Below are 24,814 nucleotides of genomic sequence, written 5' to 3'. Positions count from 1 at the left end.
AACCACAGATGGAGATTTCAGGATTTAAGAATGAAAACATCTTACCAATCTGACCTAAGGAATCTGATCCAGCTGGAATGATGAGCGGCTTGTTGTGATCCACAGACGTGACCTTGCTGCAGGTTACAGAGGAGCAGACGGAGTCACAATGTGAAACAAGTAATGCCATTTATTAATGATTAATAATTATAAACCTAATTGGTAAGAAACTAATCGCACATACAGAAACACCTTCCTATTGCAACTATCCCCTCCAGCAATAACATCTGATCGTCGTGGACTGTCCAGATAGGACGACCCCGGACTGTAAGTTATCCTCATCCATAGGAGGGAGAACAATGTACTGATAGCTGGGGGTCTGGGCAACGATCCTGAGAACAGGGCTCAGAAAGGTCTGGTCTGAATGGAGCAGAGGTCGAGCATGCGCATCACCGCTCCCCTCATTGTCTACAGGAGTGCTGGAGACCGCCAAGTGCTGGACAGTTATCTCCAGCAGTCCCACAGAGAATAAATAGAGCAGAGGTAGATGTGCTAGACCTCTGCTACTTTCCCTTCTTTGGTTCGGTTTGGGTCCCACCGATCAGTAAGTTACCAAAGATCCTATTAATAAGGGATCACTTACAAATCTTAAAGGGGTGGTGTAAGACAACGCCTTCTTGATCACAATGCTTGGTTCCCCTAAAATAATAAAGCCTATACTCCCCTCACGTACCGGCGCCGTTCACACGGTGTTGGCACTCGCTCTCCAGGGGCTACCGTGCGGTTGTTGTGACACGTTATGTGGGCACTCGCTCTCCAGGGGCTCCCGTGCGGTTGTTGTGACACGTTATGTGGGCACTCGCTCTCCAGGGGCTCCCGTGCGGTTGTTGTGACACGTTATGTGGGCACTCGCTCTCCAGGGGCTACCGTGCGGTTGTTGTGACACGTTATGTGGGCACTCGCTCTCCAGGGGCTCCCGTGCGGTTGTTGTGACACGTTATGTGGGCACTCGCTCTCCAGGGGCTCCCGTGCGGTTGTTGTGACACGTTATGTGGGCACTCGCTCTCCAGGGGCTCCCGTGCGGTTGTTGTGACACGTTATGTGGGCACTCGCTCTCCAGGGGCTCCCGTGCAGTTGTTGTGACACGTTATGTGGGCACTCGCTCTTTAGGGGCTCCCGAGCGGTTGTTGTGACACGTTATGTGGGCACTCGCTCTCCAGGGGCTCCCGTGCGGTTGTTGTGACACGTTACGTGGGCACTCGCTCTCCAGGGGCTTCCGTGCGGTGGTTGTGACACGTTATGTGGGCACTCGCTCTCCAGGGGCTCCCGTGCGGTTGTTGTGACACGTTATGTGGGCACTCGCTCTCCAGGGGCTCCCGTGCGGTTGTTGTGACACGTTATGTGGGCACTCGCTCTCCAGGGGCTCCCGTGCGGTTGTTGTGACACGTTATGTGGGCACTCGCTCTCTAGGGGCTCCCGTGCGGTTGTTGTGACACGTTATGTGGGCACTCGCTCTCCAGGGGCTCCCGTGCGGTTGTTGTGACACGTTATGTGGGCACTCGCTCTCCAGGGGCTCCCGTGCAGTTGTTGTGACACGTTATGTGGGCACTCGCTCTTTAGGGGCTCCCGAGCGGTTGTTGTGACACGTTATGTGGGCACTCGCTCTCCAGGGGCTCCCGTGCGGTTGTTGTGACACGTTATGTGGGCACTCGCTCTCCAGGGGCTCCCGTGCGGTTGTTGTGACACGTTACGTGGGCACTCGCTCTCCAGGGGCTTCCGTGCGGTGGTTGTGACACGTTATGTGGGCACTCGCTCTCCAGGGGCTCCCGTGCGGTTGTTGTGACACGTTATGTGGGCACTCGCTCTCCAGGGGCTCCCGTGCGGTTGTTGTGACACGTTATGTGGGCACTCGCTCTCTAGGGGCTCCCGTGCGGTTGTTGTGACACGTTATGTGGGCACTCGCTCTCCAGGGGCTCCCGTGCGGTTGTTGTGACACGTTATGTGGGCACTCGCTCTCCAGGGGCTCCCGTGCAGTTGTTGTGACACGTTATGTGGGCACTCGCTCTTTCGGGGCTCCCGAGCGGTTGTTGTGACACGTTATGTGGGCACTCGCTCTCCAGGGGCTCCCGTGCGGTTGTTGTGACACGTTATGTGGGCACTCGCTCTCCAGGGGCTCCCGTGCGGTTGTTGTGACACGTTATGTGGGCACTCGCTCTTTCGGGGCTCCCGAGCGGTTGTTGTGACACGTTATGTGGGCACTCGCTCTCCAGGGGCTCCCGTGCGGTTGTTGTGACACGTTATGTGGGCACTCGCTCTCCAGGGGCTCCCGTGCGGTTGTTGTGACACGTTACGTGGGCACTCGCTCTCCAGGGGCTTCCGTGCGGTGGTTGTGACACGTTATGTGGGCACTCGCTCTCCAGGGGCTCCCGTGCGGTTGTTGTGACACGTTATGTGGGCACTCGCTCTCCAGGGGCTCCCGTGCGGTTGTTGTGACACGTTATGTGGGCACTCGCTCTCTAGGGGCTCCCGTGCGGTTGTTGTGACACGTTATGTGGGCACTCGCTCTCCAGGGGCTCCCATGCGGTTGTTGTGACACATTATGTGGGTACTCGCTCTCTAGGGGCTCCCGTGCGGTTGTTGTGACACGTTATGTGGGCACTCGCTCTCCAAGGGCTCCCGTACGGTTGTTGTGACACGTTATGTGGGCACCCAATCAGCGCTGGCATCGCTGTCCCCATCTTCAGACAAATCGAACATGAAGAGGAAGTCCGGCCTGCAGCCGATCTCTGACTTCCTCTTCACGCTCAGTTCTACAGGAGTCGGGGACAGTGACGCCAGCGCTGATTGGCCGCCAGTGTCACATGTCATAACAAAAGCACTGAAGCCCTGGGGAGAGTGAGTGCCGACAGCGCCAGCACAGCGCCGGCACAGGAGGGGAGGACAAGCTTTATTTTATGGGGCCAAGCGAGGGGTGTGACAAGAAGTTGTCCAAGTAGTGAACAACTCCTTAAAAGCACATGTCGCTCCAGATGCTGCAAAAACAATGACCACTGTATAAGATAGGGGCTGGGTAACAAGTAGTTATACATCTCTACATCAGTATGGGACTTACCTCTTGTCTTGTCCAAATGCCAAATGATTTACAAATGACCGTAACACACTTTTGTGCGATTCGGCCTTACCAGTGAACTGTAAGAAAGAACAAAGATTCAGCCTCAATATCGGAGTCTAGAGAAAGAAATGTCCTGGAAGAGCGACGACTTTACGGCCTCAGGCTCATGCGTGTACTGAACATATATGTGTATGGAGCAGGAATAAGGCAGCCTTATAATAAAGGTCCATGAGGTCTCCATTGTGCCGGCATCTTGTTTTAGACTTTTTCCTGATTCTGTGCAAATTGAAGAAGAAAAAAAAAAAAAGAGAAAAATCTTCTCTATGGGCCCGATCCATCATTGCAATTCTGCCTCTCAATTAGTGAGTTTTTGATTGACAAAACCAAAAGAAATGAACTGGAGTTGGTATTGAAGTTGGTGTTCGTGCCACGTGTAGGAGCATGTTCACACTGGCCATTAAACAGACAAAATGAACACATACCCTCCTAAAAGTAACTAAACAGCAATAGTGCATATAAATAACATTGGGCACTTAGTAAACAATGGTTTGGATTTTTGTAAAAGCCGTACCAGCGCCAAGCTGTACCCAGTCAGGACTGTCCGAATATCTCGTATTAAAATCATTGGTCAAAATGATTAGCGGCAAATTAATCAAATGATTAGCGCCTTTTTTAAAGGTTTCAGATTTGTATCTTGATCTACATTTTCCAGATGTTTTAGACCGATTCATGAAATCTGACTTTATTAAAAAAAGTTGCAAAACTTGGTGTAAACTTTTACTTCCGTTCCCCCTAGAGTGATTTTACATACATTGGTGCATTTTTCTACATTGGTGGTTCCTGCTCCAAATGGCTCCTCGATACGTAGCGAGATCCTCAACAAGAGCAGGAAGATGTGATGGCTAAAGGTTTATCCTATTCTAGGCTATTCCCCATCAACAGGATCGAGGATAACTGATCACTGGGGGTCTGACTGTTAGGACGACCCCCAACCGCAACCTCAAGAACGAGGCTTTGGATCTCTGGAATTGGGTTCTGCAGGGCTTGATCTAGAGTGGAGTAGATGAGAATAAGCTCAACCTCTGCTACATTTACTGTACAATCTGTATCTGACTGGAGGTGAAAGCAGAATACAGCGTCCGGCCCGTCTCATAGACAATAAATGGAGCGGAGGTCGAGATTGTGCACTCTGCTCCATTCAAAGTCTGGTTTTCAGGATCCACATTCCCATTGAAATCACTAAAGAACCTAAGCGATCAGTGATTTATCCCCTATCCTATGAATATGGGATAAGCTACTATTTCAGGAATAACCCTTCAAGTTTCCATATATTCCAGCCATGCACTGTATATAAGGACACTCTGTAGGGTTCCTCCCTGAAGCTGAAAACTATTCTAAGTGATTGTAAAGTTCTTAATTCATCTCTTTTTATCGAGAACTTGCAGAATAAACCAGTTCAGCTTTCATAGTGTGAGCCGAGTCTATAAAGAATCAACATAAACGTTAAAATCCCAAGATGTATACTAACCAGTAGTGATGCTCCCAAGTAATGGGATAGAAATCGGACCGTTTTACTTATTATTTTCCTTTTTTCAGACTCAAAATCCTGAAATGAATAAAACAAAATAATTAGTAACCAATTAACAGTAACTAAAATAAAACCCTCAATATAAATGATGGCTTCAAAGAATCAGTCAGGAAATCATGATTTCTATTCTGGTGGGCATGTGCGGACCACTGATCGGAATAGATGCCACATAGGGGTATGTGCACACTTTAAGTTTTTTTGTGCAAAAATTCCTGCACCATTTCTGCATTTCTTGGTAAGAAAAACGGTGCATTTTTGATGCGTTTTTTTTTTACAGGCATTTTTGATGCAGATTTTTCCCCACTCATTAGTATGGATGAAATCTGCAGCAAAAAAAAAAGGTGAAAGAATTGACATTCTGAAGATTTAAAAGCTAATTGGGTGATGGCCTCACAACACCACATAAGAGCCCCGGGGAGAGTGAGTGCTGACACTGATGGAACGGCGCCGGCACAGGAGGTCGGTTTTATTATTTTATCGGGGCCAAACATTTAGTTCAAGAAGGGGGTTGTCCTAGTACTCGACAACCCCTTTAAGATATTTGCCAGGACTGTCTGAGCCAGAAGCGTGGCAATGTGTGCCATTTGTCTGTGGAACAACCTTAAAGGACAACCCCTTCTTAACTGTTAAAGTCGCCATAAAAAAAACAAAAAAGCATAAAGCGATATTTACCTCCCCGCGTGGTGTTGCTCCTCTGATGTCTGCGCTTTGTCTTTCGTCGGTCACAGAAAATTGTTGTCACTTGACCTCTGCAGCCGATCACTGGCCACTGATCAGCTGCAGCCCTTCAGTCCTCCCTCAGGGAGAATGTCCACTCTAACAGAATAGTAAAGGCTGCAGCGGTCAAGTGATGTAATATTAGCTCCTCTCTGCTGTGGCATGTAGGATGAGGCCTTGAATGTCAGATTTACCTCCATATGTCCTAAACAAAACCACTTCAAAAGCCACTGGGGACCTATCGCTCACCATCGCAGCCAGTGAGTGACAGGTCTGTGTGTATAGGGAGAGACCTGTCACTCAAGGGGAGAGGGGGCGGAGAGAAGCCAATGAGGACGCGCCTCTAACTGTTCACTGCCAGTGAGTGACAGGTCTGCATGTATAGGGAGAGACCTGTCACTCAAGGGGAGAGGGCGGAGAGAAGCCAATGAGGATGCGCCTCTAACTGTTCACTGCCATTGAGTGACAGGTCTGCATGTATAGGGAGAGACCTGTCACTCAAGGGGAGAGGGCGGAGAGAAGCCAATGAGGATGCGCCTCTAACTGTTCACTGCCATTGAGTGACAGATCTGCATGTATAGGGAGAGACCTGTCACTCAAAGGGAGAGGGCGGAGAGAAGCCAATGAGGATGCGCCTCTAACTGTCCACTGCCAGTGAGTGACAGGTCTGTGTGTATAGGGAGAGACCTGTCACTCAAGGGGAGAGGGCGGAGAGAAGCCAATGAGGACGGGCCTCTAACTGTCAAATGCCAGTGATTGACAGGTCTGCATGTATAGGGAGAGACCTGTCACTCAAGAGGAGAGGGCGGAGAGAAGCCAATGAGGATGCACCTCTAACTGTCCACTGCCAGTGAGTGACAGGTCTGTGTGTATAGGGAGAGACCTGTCACTCAAGAGGAGAGGGCGGAGAGAAGCCAATGAGGACGCGCCTCTAACTCTTCACTGCCAGTGAGTGACAGGTCTGCATGTATAGGGAGAGACCTGTCACTCAAGAGGAGAGGGCGGAGAGAAGCCAATGAGGACGCGCCTCTAACTGTCCACTGCCAGTGAGTGACAGGTCTTCATGTATAGGGAGAGACCTGTCACTCAAGAGGAGAGGGCGGAGAGAAGCCAATGAGGATGCACCTCTAACTGTCCACTGCCAGTGAGTGACAGGTCTTCATGTATAGGGAGAGACCTGTCACTCAAGAGGAGAGGACGGAGAGAAGCCAATGAGGATGCACCTCTAACTGTCCACTGCCAGTGAGTGACAGGTCTTCATGTATAGGGAGAGACCTGTCACTCAAGGGGAGAGGGTGGAGAGAAGCCAATGAGGACGGGCCTCTAACTGTCCACTGCCAGTGAGTGACAGATCTGCATGTATAGGGAGAGACCTGTCACTCAAGAGGAGAGGGCGGAGAGAAGCCAATGAGGACGCGCCTCTAACTGTCCACTGCCAGTGAGTGACAGGTCTTCATGTATAGGGAGAGACCTGTCACTCAAGAGGAGAGGGCGGAGAGAAGCCAATGAGGATGCACCTCTCATTGGTGAGTGAGTGACAGGTCTGTGTGTATAGGGAGAGACCTGTCACTCAAGAGGAGAGGACGGAGAGAAGTCAATGAGGATGCGCCTCTAACTGTGCACTGCCAGTGAGTGACAGGTCTGTGTGTATAGGGAGAGACCTGTCACTCGAGAGGAGAGGGCGGAGAGAAGCCAATGAGGACGCGCCTCTAACTGTCCACTGCCAGTGAGTGACAGGTCTGCATGTATAGGGAGAGACCTGTCACTCAAGAGGAGAGGACGGAGAGAAGCCAATGAGGATGCACCTCTAACTGTCCACTGCCAGTGAGTGACAGGTCTCTGTGTATAGGGAGAGACCTGTCACTCAAGGGGAGAGGGTGGAGAGAAGCCAATGAGGACGCGCCTCTAACTGTCCACTGCCAGTGAGTGACAGATCTGCATGTATAGGGAGAGACCTGTCACTCAAGAGGAGAGGGTGGAGAGAAGCCAATGAGGACGCGCCTCTAACTGTCCACTGCCAGTGAGTGACAGGTCTGCATGTATAGGGAGAGACCTGTCACTCAAGAGGAGAGGGTAATGAAAAGCCAACAGGGACACGACTGTCTGAATGGTCTCCCGTGCAACTTGGTCCCTTCAGTGTTTCAGAAGGAAACATACCTGGCTGAAATCCAGGGCCTGATACATGATACATACTGCTATTGGATCGGGCAGCATGTATCAGTTGTCTGGTTCCCTTTAACAGACTTGCTTATTGGTAAATAGAAAAAATAAAAAAAAACACAATTTCTTACCTGGAAGATATCATACTTGCTTCCAATAATTAATAAAGGCAATGGGAAGGGGTCGATCAATTCTCTGTCCTGTTTGGAAGCAAAATAAGAAATAGGAACATTAACACAGGGAGAAAACTGATAACCACAAAAAACATGGCTGCTTTCTTCAAGAAACAGCGCCACACCTGGGATGTGTCTGGCACTGCAGATCAGCTCCACAGAAATGAATGGGGCAAAGTTGCAATACCACTCATGAGCTGTGGACAGGTGTGGTGCTGTTTCTTGAAGAACGCAACCATATTTTTCAAATCCTTGACCAACTCTTCAATTCAATGGATTTGTGGGATTCTACGAATACTTTAAAGAATAACACATTATTTCATTCTCAAAGTGGTATTTCCATCTCATAAAGTAATCTGTTGGTACTGAACAGGAGCCGTGTGGACCTCGTCTTACCTGACAGCATCAGTGGCTCTTCTTCTGATTAGTTGGCCTGGCAAAATGTCAGAGTTGTGCCGTGACGTACTTGTGATGTCGGGCCAGGCCGGCTAATCAATGCTGGCAGATGGAAGGCTCCTGCCTGATGGCCACAGATTGCTGAGGTGGCCCCTGGTCAGGGTCCTATGACATGATTTGCAACGTCCTTACTAATTTCTTACCCATTTGTGACATATCCATAGGGTAAGTGTATACGGCTCAGACAACGGGGTCCTGACGCATGTCACGGTCAGTAGGGAGGTGGTTGAAATTCCTGTTCATTTCTATGTGAAGGCCGACCAGCTCTCCATTGACGGCCTCCAGACAGACATAAATCCCATTGCTCGGACCCCCATCTACTGTATGTGTATGGCCTATCCAGTGGCTATGCCACAAATGTAGGAGATGAGGATACGCCTTATTAATAAGGACACATTCTTGATACCTACAGGATGGTTGTTGGGAATCGTCCTCCAAATGTTCTGCGTTATTTCTTTTGCCACCTTGGGATTGGATTTCCCAATATCTGCGACAATTTTATCCACGTGTTTCCTGGTGACTTGTAAGAGGCTGTCCATTGTGGGCCACAGGTCATTAGGCTTTGACAGGTCGAGGACGAGTACTATAGAAAATGTCCTTTAACATAAAAAAAAGTGATACAAAAAGCAATAAAGAAATAATCTAATAAAACATCTCCAGACGTAACGACAAGGAGCAATATATTGGCTGCTGCTGAGAGCGGCTACAGGATGAGCTTCTTTACTGACTTGTGATACGCCCAAATTTGTTCCAATAAGTAGTTTTACAGCAACCCAAATCCCATTAACAACGGGCGATTTCCCATTTTTGCGCTTTTCTTTCCTCCTTTTTTCTTCCAAGAGCCATAACTTATATATTGTTTCCTTGACAGCCTATTATTTGCTTGATGAGTTGTACTTTTTAATGACACCATTTGCTTTATCATATAATGTGCGGAAAGCCATGGAAAAAAAAAAGTTAGGTGAACTGGTGAAAATAAAAATGCAATTCCGCCATCATTTCTTTGGTTTTGCGTTCATGGAGTTCCTTATGTTTTAAAAACAGGATTCTCCAGGTCACTATGATTAAGGTAATAGTAAACTTATGGGTTTTTTTCTTAATTTAATTGATGAAAATATTTTAGAAATATTTATTTAGAAATTTAAAAGTTATAGGTGTCATTTTGGGGGGGCATTAGATGTTTTGATCGCTTTTTATTGCATTTCTGAGGCAACTAAAAAATATAAAAAACTTTTCAGCCTTTCGATTTGCTTTACGGCTTTTACAGCACGGCTTAATTAAATTTCACACTGTGACAGATCAGGTCGTTACGGACAAGATGATGCCAAAAGTATTTATTTATTTTTATTACTTTATTTTTACATTTTATTTTTAAACTGGGAAAAGATGTGGGGGGGGAGGGGGAGGACGATAGGCACCCGAAATGGTGTGTCCTAAGGCTGTCAAGAGATTGACAGTGGCACATATGGGATTAACAGCGTAGAACGGCACCTACTACGGCTGCTGCTAATAGAGGCAGATGCCGGCTGCATAACACAGCCAGCATCTGCCATGTGTGGGGGGCGAGCTCAGTTCCTGAGCCTGCTGCTCCCACAGGGACCTGAAATAGGACGTACTCGTATGTCCTATGTGAGGAAAGGGTAAAATGCTAAACGCACCAACTGAAATATCGGCTTGCTAAGGGAAACACTTTTGCGGCTCTTTGGTGATAGAAAAACTAATCAAATTAAAAATGCAAGAGGGTCCTGCAAATAAATGGCAGATAATGTTGTCCACCTACCGGACATTCTCACTAGTAATAGGAATCTGAATTAAATCCAGCAGCGACGTCCCTCCACCAAGTTCCCAAAAGTGGGCAATGTTCTTTGGCTAAAAGAAAAAAACATATATATATTTTAGTAAGTGAAAAACACATATTACGATCACACCCAGCATAGAAGCACAGGGGATAGAGGGACAGACGAAAAACACATATTACAATCACACCCAGCATAGAAGAACAGGGGATAGAGGGACAGACGAAAAACACATATTACCATCACACCCAGCATAGAAGAACAGGGGATAGAGGGACAGACGAAAAACACATATTACGATCACACCCAGCATAGAAGCACAGGGGATAGAGGGACAGACGAAAAACACATATTACCATCACACCCAGCATAGAAGCACAGGGGATAGAGGGACAGACGAAAAACACATATTACCATCACACCCAGCATAGAAGCACAGGGGATAGAGGGACAGACGAAAAACACATATTACCATCACACCCAGCATAGAAGCACAGGGGATAGAGGGACAGACGAAAAACACATATTACGATCACACCCAGCATAGAAGCACAGGGGATAGAGGGACAGACGAAAAACACATATTACGATCACACCCAGCATAGAAGCACAGGGGATAGAGGGACAGACGAAAAACACATATTACTATCACACCCAGCATAGAAGAACAGGGGATAGAGGGACAGACGAAAAACACATATTACGATCACACCCAGCATAGGAGCACAGGGGATACGGGACAGACGAAAAACACATATTACGATCACACCCAGCATAGGAGCACAGGGGATAGAGGGACAGACGAAAAACACATATTACGATCACACCCAGCATAGAAGCACAGGGGATACGGGACAGACGAAAAACACATATTACGATCACACCCAGCATAGAAGAACAGGGGATAGAGCGACAGACGAAAAACACATATTACCATCACACCCAGCATAGGAGCACAGGGGATAGAGGGACAGACGAAAAACACATATTACGATCACACCCAGCATAGAAGCACAGGGGATAGAGGGACAGACGAAAAACACATATTACGATCACACCCAGCATAGAAGCACAGGGGATAGAGGGACAGACGAAAAACACATATTACGATCACACCCAGCATAGAAGAACAGGGGATAGAGGGACAGACGAAAAACACATATTACCATCACACCCAGCATAGAAGAACAGGGGATAGAGGGACAGACGAAAAACACATATTACGATCACACCCAGCATAGAAGAACAGGGGATAGAGGGACAGACGAAAAACACATATTACGATCACACCCAGCATAGAAGCACAGGGGATAGAGGGACAGACGAAAAACACATATTACCATCACACCCAGCATAGAAGAACAGGGGATAGAGGGACAGACGAAAAACACATATTACAATCACACCCAGCATAGAAGAACAGGGGATAGAGGGACAGACGAAAAACACATATTACCATCACACCCAGCATAGAAGCACAGGGGATAGAGGGACAGACGAAAAACACATATTACCATCACACCCAGCATAGAAGCACAGGGGATAGAGGGACAGACGAAAAACACATATTACAATCACACCCAGCATAGAAGCAGAGGGAATAGAGGGACAGACGAAAAACACATATTACCATCACTCCCAGCATAGAAGCAGAGGGAATAGAGGAACAGACGAAAAACACATATTACGATCACACCCAGCATAGAAGCACAGGGGATAGAGGGACAGGCGAAAAACACATATTACGATCACACCCAGCATAGAAGCACAGGGGATAGAGGGACAGACGAAAAACACATATTACCATCACACCCAGCATAGAAGAACAGGGGATAGAGGGACAGACGAAAAACACATATTACCATCACACCCAGCATAGAAGCACAGGGGATAGAGGGACAGACGAAAAACACATATTACCATCACACCCAGCATAGAAGCACAGGGGATAGAGGGACAGACGAAAAACACATATTACAATCACACCCAGCATAGAAGCAGAGGGAATAGAGGGACAGACGAAAAACACATATTACCATCACTCCCAGCATAGAAGCAGAGGGAATAGAGGAACAGACGAAAAACACATATTACGATCACACCCAGCATAGAAGCACAGGGGATACGGGACAGACGAAAAACACATATTACGATCACACCCAGCATAGAAGCAGAGGGAATAGAGGGCCAGACGAAAAACACATATTACCATCACACCCAGCATAGAAGCAGAGGGAATAGAGGGCCAGACGAAAAACACATATTACGATCACACCCAGCATAGAAGAACAGGGGATACGGGACAGACGAAAAACACATATTACGATCACACCCAGCATAGAAGAACAGGGGATACGGGACAGACGAAAAACACATATTACGATCACACCCAGCATAGAAGCAGAGGGAATAGAGGGACAGACGAAAAACACATATTACGATCACACCCAGCATAGAAGAACAGGGGATACGGGACAGACGAAAAACACACATTACAATCACACCCAGCATAGAAGCACAGGGGATAGAGGGACAGACGAAAAACACATATTACGATCACACCCAGCATAGAAGCAGAGGGAATAGAGGGACAGACGAAAAACACATATTACGATCACACCCAGCATAGAAGAACAGGGGATACGGGACAGACGAAAAACACATATTACGATCACACCCAGCATAGAAGCAGAGGGAATAGAGGGACAGACGAAAAACACATATTACGATCACATCCAGCATAGAAGCACAGGGGATAGAGGGACAGACGAAAAACACATATTACGATCACACCCAGCATAGAAGCACAGGGGATAGAGGGACAGACGAAAAACACATATTACGATCACACCCAGCATAGAAGAACAGGGGATAGAGGGACAGACGAAAAACACATATTACAATCACACCCAGCATAGAAGCACAGGGGATAGAGGGACAGACGAAAAACACATATTACGATCACACCCAGCATAGAAGAACAGGGGATAGAGGGACAGACGAAAAACACATATTACGATCACATCCAGCATAGAAGCACAGGGGATAGAGGGACAGACGAAAAACACATATTACGATCACACCCAGCATAGAAGCACAGGGGATAGAGGGACAGACGAAAAACACATATTACGATCACACCCAGCATAGAAGAACAGGGGATAGAGGGACAGACGAAAAACACATATTACCATCACACCCAGCATAGAAGCACAGGGGATAGAGGGACAGACGAAAAACACATATTACGATCACACCCAGCATAGAAGAACAGGGGATAGAGGGACAGACGAAAAACACATATTACCATCACACCCAGCATAGAAGCACAGGGGATAGAGGGACAGACGAAAAACACATATTACGATCACACCCAGCATAGAAGAACAGGGGATAGAGGGACAGACGAAAAACACATATTACAATCACACCCAGCATAGAAGCACAGGGGATAGAGGGACAGACGAAAAACACATATTACAATCACACCCAGCATAGACGCAGAGGGGATACAGGGACAGACGAAAAACACATATTACGATCACACCCAGCATAGAAGCACAGGGGATAGAGGGACAGACGAAAAACACATATTACAATCACACCCAGCATAGAAGAACAGGGGATAGAGGGACAGACGAAAAACACATATTACGATCACACCCAGCATAGAAGCACAGGGGATAGAGGGACAGACGAAAAACACATATTACCATCACACCCAGCATAGAAGCACAGGGGATAGAGGGACAGACGAAAAACACATATTACAATCACACCCAGCATAGAAGCACAGGGGATAGAGGGACAGACGAAAAACACATATTACTATCACACCCAGCATAGAAGAACAGGGGATAGAGGGACAGACGAAAAACACACATTACGATCACACCCAGCATAGAAGCACAGGGGATAGAGGGACAGACGAAAAACAGATATTACGATCACACCCAGCATAGAAGCACAGGGGATACGGGACAGACGAAAAACACATATTACGATCACACCCAGCATAGAAGCACAGGGGATACGGGACAGACGAAAAACACATATTACGATCACACCCAGCATAGGAGCACAGGGGATAGAGGGACAGACGAAAAACACATATTACCATCACACCCAGCATAGAAGCACAGGGGATAGAGGGACAGACGAAAAACACATATTACCATCACACCCAGCATAGAAGCACAGGGGATAGAGGGACAGACGAAAAACACATATTACCATCACACCCAGCATAGAAGCACAGGGGATAGAGGGACAGACGAAAAACACATATTACCATCACACCCAGCATAGAAGCACAGGGGATAGAGGGACAGACGAAAAACACATATTACGATCACACCCAGCATAGAAGCACAGGGGATAGAGGGACAGACGAAAAACACACATTACGATCACACCCAGCATAGAAGCACAGGGGATAGAGCGACAGACGAAAAACACATATTACGATCACACCCAGCATAGGAGCACAGGGGATAGAGGGACAGACGAAAAACACATATTACGATCACACCCAGCATAGAAGCACAGGGGATAGAGGGACAGACGAAAAACACATATTACGATCACACCCAGCATAGAAGAACAGGGGATAGAGGGACGACGAAAAACACATATTACGATCACACCCAGCATAGAAGCACAGGGGATAGAGGGACAGACGAAAAACACATATTACGATCACACCCAGCATAGAAGCACAGGGGATAGAGCGACAGACGAAAAACACATATTACCATCACACCCAGCATAGAAGAACAGGGGATACAGGGACAGACGAAAAACATATATTACGATCACACCCAGCATAGAAGAACAGGGGATAGAGGGACAGGCGAAAAACACATATTACGATCACACCCAGCATAGAAGCACAGGGGATAGAGGGACAGACGAAAAACACACATTACGATCACACCCAGCATAGAAGCACAGGGGATAGAGCGACAGACGAAAAACACATATTACGATCACACCCAGCATAGGAGCACAGGGGATACAGGGACAGACGAAAAACATATATTACGATCACACCCAGCATAGAAGAACAGGGGATAGAGGGACAGGCGAAAAACACATATTACGATCACACCCAGCATAGAAGAACAGGGGATACAGGGACAGACGAAAAACATATATTACGATCACACCCAGCATAGAAGAACAGGGGATAGAGGGACAGACGAAAAACACATATTACGATCACTCCCAGCATAGAAGCACAGGGAATAGAGGGACAGACGAAAAACACATATTACGATCACACCCAGCATAGAAGCACAGGGAATAGAGGGACAGACGAAAAACACATATTACAATCACACCCAGCATAGAAGCACAGGGGATAGAGGGACAGACGAAAAACACATATTACGATCACTCCCAGCATAGAAGCACAGGGAATAGAGGGACAGACGAAAAACACATATTACAATCACACCCAGCATAGAAGAACAGGGGATAGAGGGACAGACGAAAAACACATATTACGATCACACCCAGCATAGAAGCACAGGGGATAGAGGGACAGACGAAAAACACATATTACGATCACTCCCAGCATAGAAGCACAGGGGATAGAGGGACAGACGAAAAACACATATTACGATCACACCCAGCATAGACGCAGAGGGAATAGAGGGACAGACGAAAAACACATATTACAATCACACCCAGCATAGAAGCACAGGGGATAGAGGGACAGACGAAAAACACATATTACGATCACACCCAGCATAGACGCAGAGGGAATAGAGGGACAGACGAAAAACACATATTACAATCACACCCAGCATAGAAGCACAGGGGATAGAGGGACAGACGAAAAACACATATTACGATCACACCCAGCATAGACGCAGAGGGAATAGAGGGACAGACGAAAAACACATATTACAATCACACCCAGCATAGAAGCACAGGGGATAGAGGGACAGACGAAAAACACATATTACGATCACACCCAGCATAGAAGCACAGGGGATAGAGGGACAGACGAAAAACACATATTACGATCACACCCAGCATAGAAGAACAGGGGATAGAGGGACAGACGAAAAACACATATTACGATCACACCCAGCATAGAAGCACAGGGGATAGAGGGACAGACGAAAAACACATATTACGATCACACCCAGCATAGAAGCACAGGGGATAGAGGGACAGACGAAAAACACATATTACAATCACACCCAGCATAGAAGCACAGGGGATAGAGGGACAGACGAAAAACACACATTACGATCACACCCAGCATAGAAGCACAGGGGATAGAGGGACAGACGAAAAACACATATTACGATCACACCCAGCATAGAAGCACAGGGAATAGAGGGACAGACGAAAAACACATATTACAATCACACCCAGCATAGAAGCACAGGGGATAGAGGGACAGACGAAAAACACATATTACAATCACACCCAGCATAGAAGAACAGGGGATAGAGGGACAGACGAAAAACACATATTACGATCACACCCAGCATAGAAGCACAGGGGATAGAGGGACAGACGAAAAACACATATTACGATCACTCCCAGCATAGAAGCACAGGGGATAGAGGGACAGACGAAAAACACATATTACCATCACTCCCAGCATAGAAGCACAGGGGATAGAGGGACAGACGAAAAACACATATTACGATCACACCCAGCATAGACGCAGAGGGAATAGAGGGACAGACGAAAAACACATATTACAATCACACCCAGCATAGAAGCACAGGGGATAGAGGGACAGACGAAAAACACATATTACGATCACACCCAGCATAGACGCAGAGGGAATAGAGGGACAGACGAAAAACACATATTACAATCACACCCAGCATAGAAGCACAGGGGATAGAGGGACAGACGAAAAACACATATTACGATCACTCCCAGCATAGAAGCACAGGGAATAGAGGGACAGACGAAAAACACATATTACGATCACACCCAGCATAGAAGCACAGGGGATAGAGGGACAGACGAAAAACACATATTACGATCACACCCAGCATAGAAGCACAGGGGATAGAGGGACAGACGAAAAACACATATTACAATCACACCCAGCATAGAAGCACAGGGAATAGAGGGACAGACGAAAAACACATATTACGATCACACCCAGCATAGAAGCACAGGGGATAGAGGGACAGACGAAAAACACATATTACGATCACACCCAGCATAGACGCAGAGGGAATAGAGGGACAGACGAAAAACACATATTACAATCACACCCAGCATAGAAGCACAGGGGATAGAGGGACAGACGAAAAACACATATTACGATCACACCCAGCATAGACGCAGAGGGAATAGAGGGACAGACGAAAAACACATATTACGATCACACCCAGCATAGAAGCAGAGGGGATAGAGGGACAGACGAAAAACACATATTACGATCACTCCCAGCATAGAAGCACAGGGGATAGAGGGACAGACGAAAAACACATATTACGATCACACCCAGCATAGAAGCACAGGGAATAGAGGGACAGACGAAAAACACATATTACAATCACACCCAGCATAGAAGCACAGGGGATAGAGGGACAGACGAAAAACACATATTACGATCACACCCAGCATAGAAGCACAGGGAATAGAGGGACAGACGAAAAACACATATTACAATCACACCCAGCATAGAAGCACAGGGGATAGAGGGACAGACGAAAAACACATATTACGATCACACCCAGCATAGAAGCACAGGGGATAGAGGGACAGACGAAAAACACATATTACGATCACACCCAGCATAGAAGCACAGGGGATAGAGGGACAGACGAAAAACACATATTACGATCACACCCAGCATAGACGCAGAGGGAATAGAGGGACAGACGAAAAACACATATTACAATCACACCCAGCATAGAAGCACAGGGGATAGAGGGACAGACGAAAAACACATATTACGATCACACCCAGCATAGACGCAGAGGGAATAGAGGGACAGACGAAAAACACATATTACAATCACACCCAGCATAGAAGCACAGGGGATAGAGGGACAGACGAAAAACACATATTACGATCACTCCCAGCATAGAAGCACAGGGAATAGAGGGACAGACGAAAAACACATATTACGATCACACCCAGCATAGAAGCACAGGGGATAGAGGGACAGACGAAAAACACATATTACGATCACACCCAGCATAGAAGCACAGGGGATAGAGGGACAGACGAAAAACACATATTACAATCACACCCAGCATAGAAGCACAGGGGATAGAGGGACAGACGAAAAACACATATTACAATCACACCCAGCATAGAAGCACAGGGAATAGAGGGACAGACGAAAAACACATATTACAATCACACCCAGCATAGAAGCACAGGGAATAGAGGGACAGACGAAAAACACATATTACAATCACACCCAGCATAGAAGCACAGGGGATAGAGGGACAGACGAAAAACACATATTACGATCACACCCAGCATAGAAGCACAGGGGATAGAGGTACAGACGAAAAACACATATTACAATCACACCCAGCATAGAAGCACAGGGGATAGAGGGACAGACGAAAAACACATATTACAATCACACCCAGCATAGAAGCACAGGGAATAGAGGGACAGACGAAAAACACATATTACAATCACACCCAGCATAGAAGCACAGGGGATAGAGGGACAGACGAAAAACACATATTACCATCACACCCAGCATAGAAGCACAGGGAATAGAGGGACAGACGAAAAACACATATTACAATCACACCCAGCATAGAAGCACAGGGGATACAGGGACAGACGAAAAACACATATTACGATCACACCCAGCATAGAAGCACAGGGAATAGAGGGACAGACGAAAAACACATATTACGATCACACCCAGCATAGAAGCACAGGGGATAGAGGGACAGACGAAAAACACATATTACGATCACACCCAGCATAGAAGCACAGGGGATACGGGACAGACGAAAAACACATATTACAATCACACCCAGCATAGAAGAACAGGGGATAGAGGGACAGGCGAAAAACACATATTACGATCACACCCAGCATAGAAGCACAGGGGATAGAGGGACAAACGAAAAACACATATTACGATCACACCCAGCATAGAAGCACAGGGAATAGAGGGACAGACGAAAAACACATATTACGATCACACCCAGCATAGAAGCACAGGGAATAGAGCGACAGACGAAAAACACATATTACGATCACACCCAGCATAGAAGCACAGGGGATAGAGGGACAGACGAAAAACACATATTACCATCACACCCAGCATAGAAGCACAGGGGATAGAGGGACAGACGAAAAAACAGGATTTTTGGTTGCTTACCGTAAAATCTGTTTCTCGGAGCCTTCATTGGGGGACACAGGAAACCATGGGGTGTATGCTGCTGCCACTAGGAGGCTGACACTATGCAAATAAAAAAGCTAGCTCCTCCTCTGCAGTGTACACCCTACCGACAGGAAGTAGGATATTCAGTTAGTGAGAAAGCAGTAGGAGAAGCAACGTGTAAAAGAGAAAGAATAATAATAATATAATAATAATACTCTATATTCATCTAGCGCCAGCAAATTCTGCAGCGCTGCACAGATTAACAGTTTCAAACACTCAAAGAGTGTTCAAAGAACTCAAACGTTAACAGTATAACACAATAAACAGAGCTGTTCAACTTGGGAGGGTGCTGTGTCCCCCAATGAAGGCTCCGAGAAACAGATTTTACGGTAAGCAACCAAAAATCCTGTTTTCTCTATCGCCTCATTGGGGGACACAGGAAACCATGGGACGTCCCAAAGCAGTCCCTGGGGCGGGAACAGCAGTCAACTCCAATCTAGGTCAGAGGAACTCACCACCGTCGCCTGCAAGGTCTTCCTACCTAAGCCGGCATACGCCTAAGCTAGGCATGGAAGATTCGCGAACATGTGGAGGACCGATCATCGGTCTGTAGATGTGCAAGGCAGAGGCCCTATATGTGCACGGCCGGGAGGCGCCCGCTGCCCGGGTAGAGTGCGCCTTAAAAACTGGAAAGAGGAGCACTGCTCTGACCTGGTAAATCTAAACATTGCTGACCGGATTTTGCGGGCATACGTCGATTTGGAGGCCGGAGGGCCTCTCTACGCCGAGCCCTATACTGAAAACAGGGCCTTAGCTGAGTAGACGTACCTCGCCCTGACCGGTAGTGTGATGAGAGAACGCTACAAAGGATGAGTCCGAGCAGGACGAAGGGAAGGGAATCAAGAATGATGAACAGAACCATGGAGAACCTCGGCAAGGTAAGGGCAGAGTACTGAACCTGTGATCCACAGAATGTACAAAACTGCTGCCACAGACTCTGGAAGTGGTTGAGAAAAAGAAGGTATAAAACAAAAAAGGACTCGCCCCTCGCAAAAATGCAGGAGTGTCCGATGTCTTGAAGAAAAAAGGAAGACCTGGATAAAGGCTTCCATAAAATAAAGGAAAGCACACGCGGTCCAAGGAGGACCCTGTCCCTCCGATGACCCCCTTAATTATTGGTTCAAGTTGGAGACAAACTGACGGAAACCCTCGGAAGGCAAGCTGTGAGGGACTTCCTAGAGGATAAGTCCTGTCACGCCTTAAGCAAAAAGATCCTTCGGAAGGGCACCCTATAGCTAGAGATCCAAGCAGCACCTGCATCCGCGGGGACGGATACCATGTACTTCCTGCAGGAATAAATTAGTCCACAAGGACAGCGATTTTCTCCGATCGGACTCCATGAAGGGTGCCCTGATGGAGCAGCTTAGCCCATGCATCTATAAACCTTGCTGTCTAGGTGGAGACAAAGGTAGGGTACAATGTAGCGGCGGACACTTCAATGGTCGACCTTGCCATGGACTATTAGTCCGTCGTTGGTATCCTTGAGGGATGTTCTCTGTTGGAGAGGAGGACTGTATCGGTGGAAAAGCTGGAAACTGAAAGGTCCAGAGACGGAGAAGAGGTCCAGTTCGCAGTAAGCTCAGGAGAGAGGGAATATAGGAAAACCGAGACGCTTCCCTCTTTGGAACTGTTGAACTAAGGATTCCAAGAGAAAACCCAGAAAAGACCATTACCTTGAAATGACAAGAAAAGACTTGAGAGTAGGGTACTGGGAACCTGCTAGAAAGCATGACAAGATGGGCATTGATAGGCACAATCGGACATGAGCAGTCAAGGGAGGAGAGTCCATGGAAAACCTGGAGTATGTCAATTCCATGGCAGGTTGGCCCTAGAAGGAGTACATAGGCCCCAGAAAAAAAAAACAAAACAAAACTTGACTGCCAAAAGGAAGATCCTTACCTACGACGACATGAGTGACCCTATCCGTCCCGGACCCTCTGGAACGGGGAGAGGATGGAAGTGTGTGGATCTACTTACGTAAGTATAAGATACACACAAACGAGGATAACAGTGAAAGGGATACGAATCCTGCTGAAGGAAGGCACGTATTATCACAAAAACCCATCATTGGATCCAGGCGTATAGCAGACTTGTACACTGGACGATGCTTGCATGGAGTAAGATCCAATTCCTATCCGAGGTGGAAGAACCTGTTCCTGCCACAGTCGGAAATAAAATCCTGGAGCTGCTCGGGGTTGAATCCAGTGTCTGTAAGAAAAAAGAGTTAAGTACAGACACATAAATAGGAAGCTCTGTATTGAGGTAGTTCAAAGGCCCCTAGGATAGTGCCGTTAACAATCCTGGGTCAAGGTATTATATGGGCTCTGACTCCATAAAAGACATCCAGAACGTATAATACTGTAAATCCTATATGATAGGAGTAACGCACTAGATAGTGCAGATAGATCTAGGACAGCACTGTAAACTGACCTACTGGATAGTTGGTGGTAGGCCCGAATAACCGAATGGAGAGAAAAGGTCCCTGGGGAGCAACACGCAATTAAGGCCCAGTGCGTGGCTGAAGAAAAACTGCAACCAGTCGGTACCTGACACCGGCGAGTCCGACCTACCTGAAAGTGGACTGGCCACTTATGCTGCCACTGAGGTCCATCCTGTGGCACCGAGATCCGCCTTGAGGTACGTGGTAGATGTTCTGTTTAGCTGCTAATAGACCACAGACGTTATTGAACGTGAAGCACACGATAAAAGTTGCGCCTCTGACTCACCTGCATGCGGATTGTAACTGCGGCGGCACCCAACCAGAAGTGATAAATACCGGGCACCTCTCTCTGAGTGGTGACTAAAGGGGAGCCTAGGCAGATGCTGCAAAAGACCCTTAAGAGAGTGATAGAGGGCGTTTCTGACATACCTGACTCTAGATCAAAAGAGCAGGACCAATGCAGCAATCGATCTCGGGCACGTCTAATCCACTGGGACGACGGCAGGTATTGACAATGTGTCTGGAAGATGACATCTAAAACCTGGATAGCGGATAGCACTGCTGCAATCGACGGGAGGAGTAGGGGAGTGCACCTGACTTACCTGAATACAGTACAGAACGCCGGAACCACTGCGGTGGTTAATCCAAGACACGACTGATCCGTTTCAAATAACATACTCTACCTGGAAGGTGGTGCGTGTGAAACCTGGATGGCGGATAAAGTACTGCTGCGATCGGCTCCCGGTATCCTGCGACTATGGCAGATAGCGTACGGCTGCGATCGGCTCTCGGTATTCTGCGACTATGGCAGATAGAGTACTGCTGCGATCGGCTCAGTATCCTGCGACTATGGCAGAGGAAGTACTGCTGCGATCGGCTCCTGGTATCCTGCGACTATGGCAGATAGAGTACGGGAGAACCCTGGAGAAGGGTATAGGCGAGAGTTGATTCTGTGTTGCGGTCTAGGTCATGATACCTGACGGCCTTATGCAGAATAACAGCTTCCGTGTAGTAAGCCGCAGCACGGAGTCTGTCTTGAAGTATGTCCTGCCATGCTCATTCTCCTGAAGGTAGAATAGTAGGCTTGTCAACAGAGAGCCAAAACACTACTCTCTGTTGTGCACCTGAGTTCAAACCTTTGCGCCTGCGATCTGTGGTCAGATTCTTTATCCACTGAGCCACAGCAGACGTTGCTGGGAAATACGGACTCTTAACCAGCTGGAAGTCAGGTCTGAACACTGCAGTCGTGCAGTGGGTAGGAGCAGCTCCTCTCTCTGCTTAGAGCAGTGTAATGGTTGCATCCGGAGGGGGCTGCAGGAAGATGGAGGGCGGGTGCCTGTGAGCAGGAGAAATGGAAGCGTTTGATATGCCAGGGCTCTAGCATCGCTGTGTGTAGAGAAATAGCTGAGGCTCCCACCGTTGAAAATCAAGGCACAGGTCCGCAATAGCAGAAATCACAACAGCAGAGACTCCAAGGAGAAATGTGCAACTGAAACCTCTATGAAGAGAACGCCATATGGCAGGCTTTATAATGGTCCATCTCCCTGTGGAGGGTGAGGGGCGGACCGTGGCACAGATGACGGCAGCGTGGGGCATACTACCAAACCCCGCTGGTAACTGCACGGCTCTAGGGCACTTATTACACCAGAGACTGCACGGCTTTAGTACTACTATGCCAGTGACGGCTCTAGAGAGCTACTACGCCAATGATTGCGCGGCTCCAGAGGACTATTACACATTACGCCGGTGACTGCATGGGTCTAGAGTACTGATATACCATTGACTGCTTTAGAGTACTATTACGTATTACACCAGTGACTGCATTACGCCAGTGGCTGCACGGGTCTGCACGGTTATAGAATATAATTACACCAGTGACCGGCTTGCATGAAAGGAGGACGAGAACACCCTCCTATAGGATTAGGCATGTTAAGCATACCTACTAAGGAATGCCAGAAGGTTAGGGGAACAGGAGAGATGCAGAGAGGAGGGCCAAACAGCTAAGCAGCGCTACTCACAGCAGGTGTAGTATCCTGTAGTCTGCTCCAAGGTTGTTAACTGTGACAAGTATTAGGACACAGGTCCAGGGCACCAGCATGAAGATGGAGGCGGGGAACCCGGCCGGTGCAGAACACACTGGTTGGAAAGGACCAGCACGTAGATCAAAAGGGGGAGGAGGGGGGGGGGGGCCTTGGCGCGAACAGCCACCGGGTCCGGAGGAGAACGCTCCCCAGCACAATAGCTGTGATCCCTGGCCGAATGGGGCGGCTGGGAGTAGTGGGCGGAGCTAGCCGCTCTGTATAGAAATGGGGACAGAGCAAACCGCCTGTAGTGGGAGCACCAAGATGGCGCCGGTGGGCGGAGAATGCGGGGAGAAGGTTGTCGGGCGGGAGAAAAGCCCGCCCGAACAAACCGGAAGTGGGAGAGTCGCGGCACCGGATGTAGGCCCCGGCCGAAGCCGGGACCTAAATTAGGGGCCGGCGCCGCCGGAAAAGGACCGCGGCGCCGGAGCAGTGAGCCGCAGGGACTAAGCAGCGCGGCAGCCTGCCAAGGCCGCCGCGCAGAAACAGGACGCACTGCAGCCGCCGAGTGGTGTGGGCGCAGGGGAAGTGGCGCGGCAGCCTGTCAGGCTGTCGCGCCGTATGAGAAGACCTCGCGGCTGCCGAGCAGTGCGGCTGCAGGGAGAGCACTGCGGCCGCCGAAGGAGGAGACAGATCCAGCATCCCTAGCCTTCTGCAGCTAGGAGGGAGCGTGGCCTGAAAGGCCGCCGTGCGAAGAGATTCTGCCCGTGTGGCTGGCACTGCGACCCCTCATAAAAATAAAGGTAAAAATCGTGCATTTCCAAAGGGACATCTTCTCCCCCACACTGCGAGTGATCTGGGAATGGGAGGGGAAAATACTCACCTAAACATCCCACGCAGTTACTAACCTGAGGGGAATGAGACGTCCATGGAGCCGATGGTGGACGTCCTCGTCACCTCCAA

At 48.1% G+C, this 24,814-nt stretch overlaps 1 protein-coding gene across 1 annotated transcript in view; it reads right to left on the bottom strand.

Annotated features, from left to right (window-relative positions):
• The window catches only part of DYNC2LI1 (dynein cytoplasmic 2 light intermediate chain 1), a 69,246-nt gene that overhangs the window by 23,897 nt on the left and 20,535 nt on the right, over window positions 1–24,814 (bottom strand). Inside the window, exons 5-10 of the mRNA XM_069768607.1 lie at window positions 9,966–10,054; window positions 8,596–8,782; window positions 7,688–7,756; window positions 4,620–4,697; window positions 3,092–3,168; window positions 46–116 (exon numbers count right to left, since the gene is read on the bottom strand). Of these exons, the coding sequence (XP_069624708.1) occupies window positions 46–116; window positions 3,092–3,168; window positions 4,620–4,697; window positions 7,688–7,756; window positions 8,596–8,782; window positions 9,966–10,054 (571 nt within the window). The remainder of the gene's footprint in view (window positions 1–45; window positions 117–3,091; window positions 3,169–4,619; window positions 4,698–7,687; window positions 7,757–8,595; window positions 8,783–9,965; window positions 10,055–24,814) is intronic.

Source organism: Ranitomeya imitator, chromosome 5, assembly GCF_032444005.1.
Source record: "Ranitomeya imitator isolate aRanImi1 chromosome 5, aRanImi1.pri, whole genome shotgun sequence".
Classification (NCBI taxonomy): Eukaryota; Metazoa; Chordata; class Amphibia; order Anura; family Dendrobatidae; genus Ranitomeya; species Ranitomeya imitator.
Note: the sequence above shows the minus strand (reverse complement) of the source record. Positions and strands in the feature narration are given on the sequence as shown.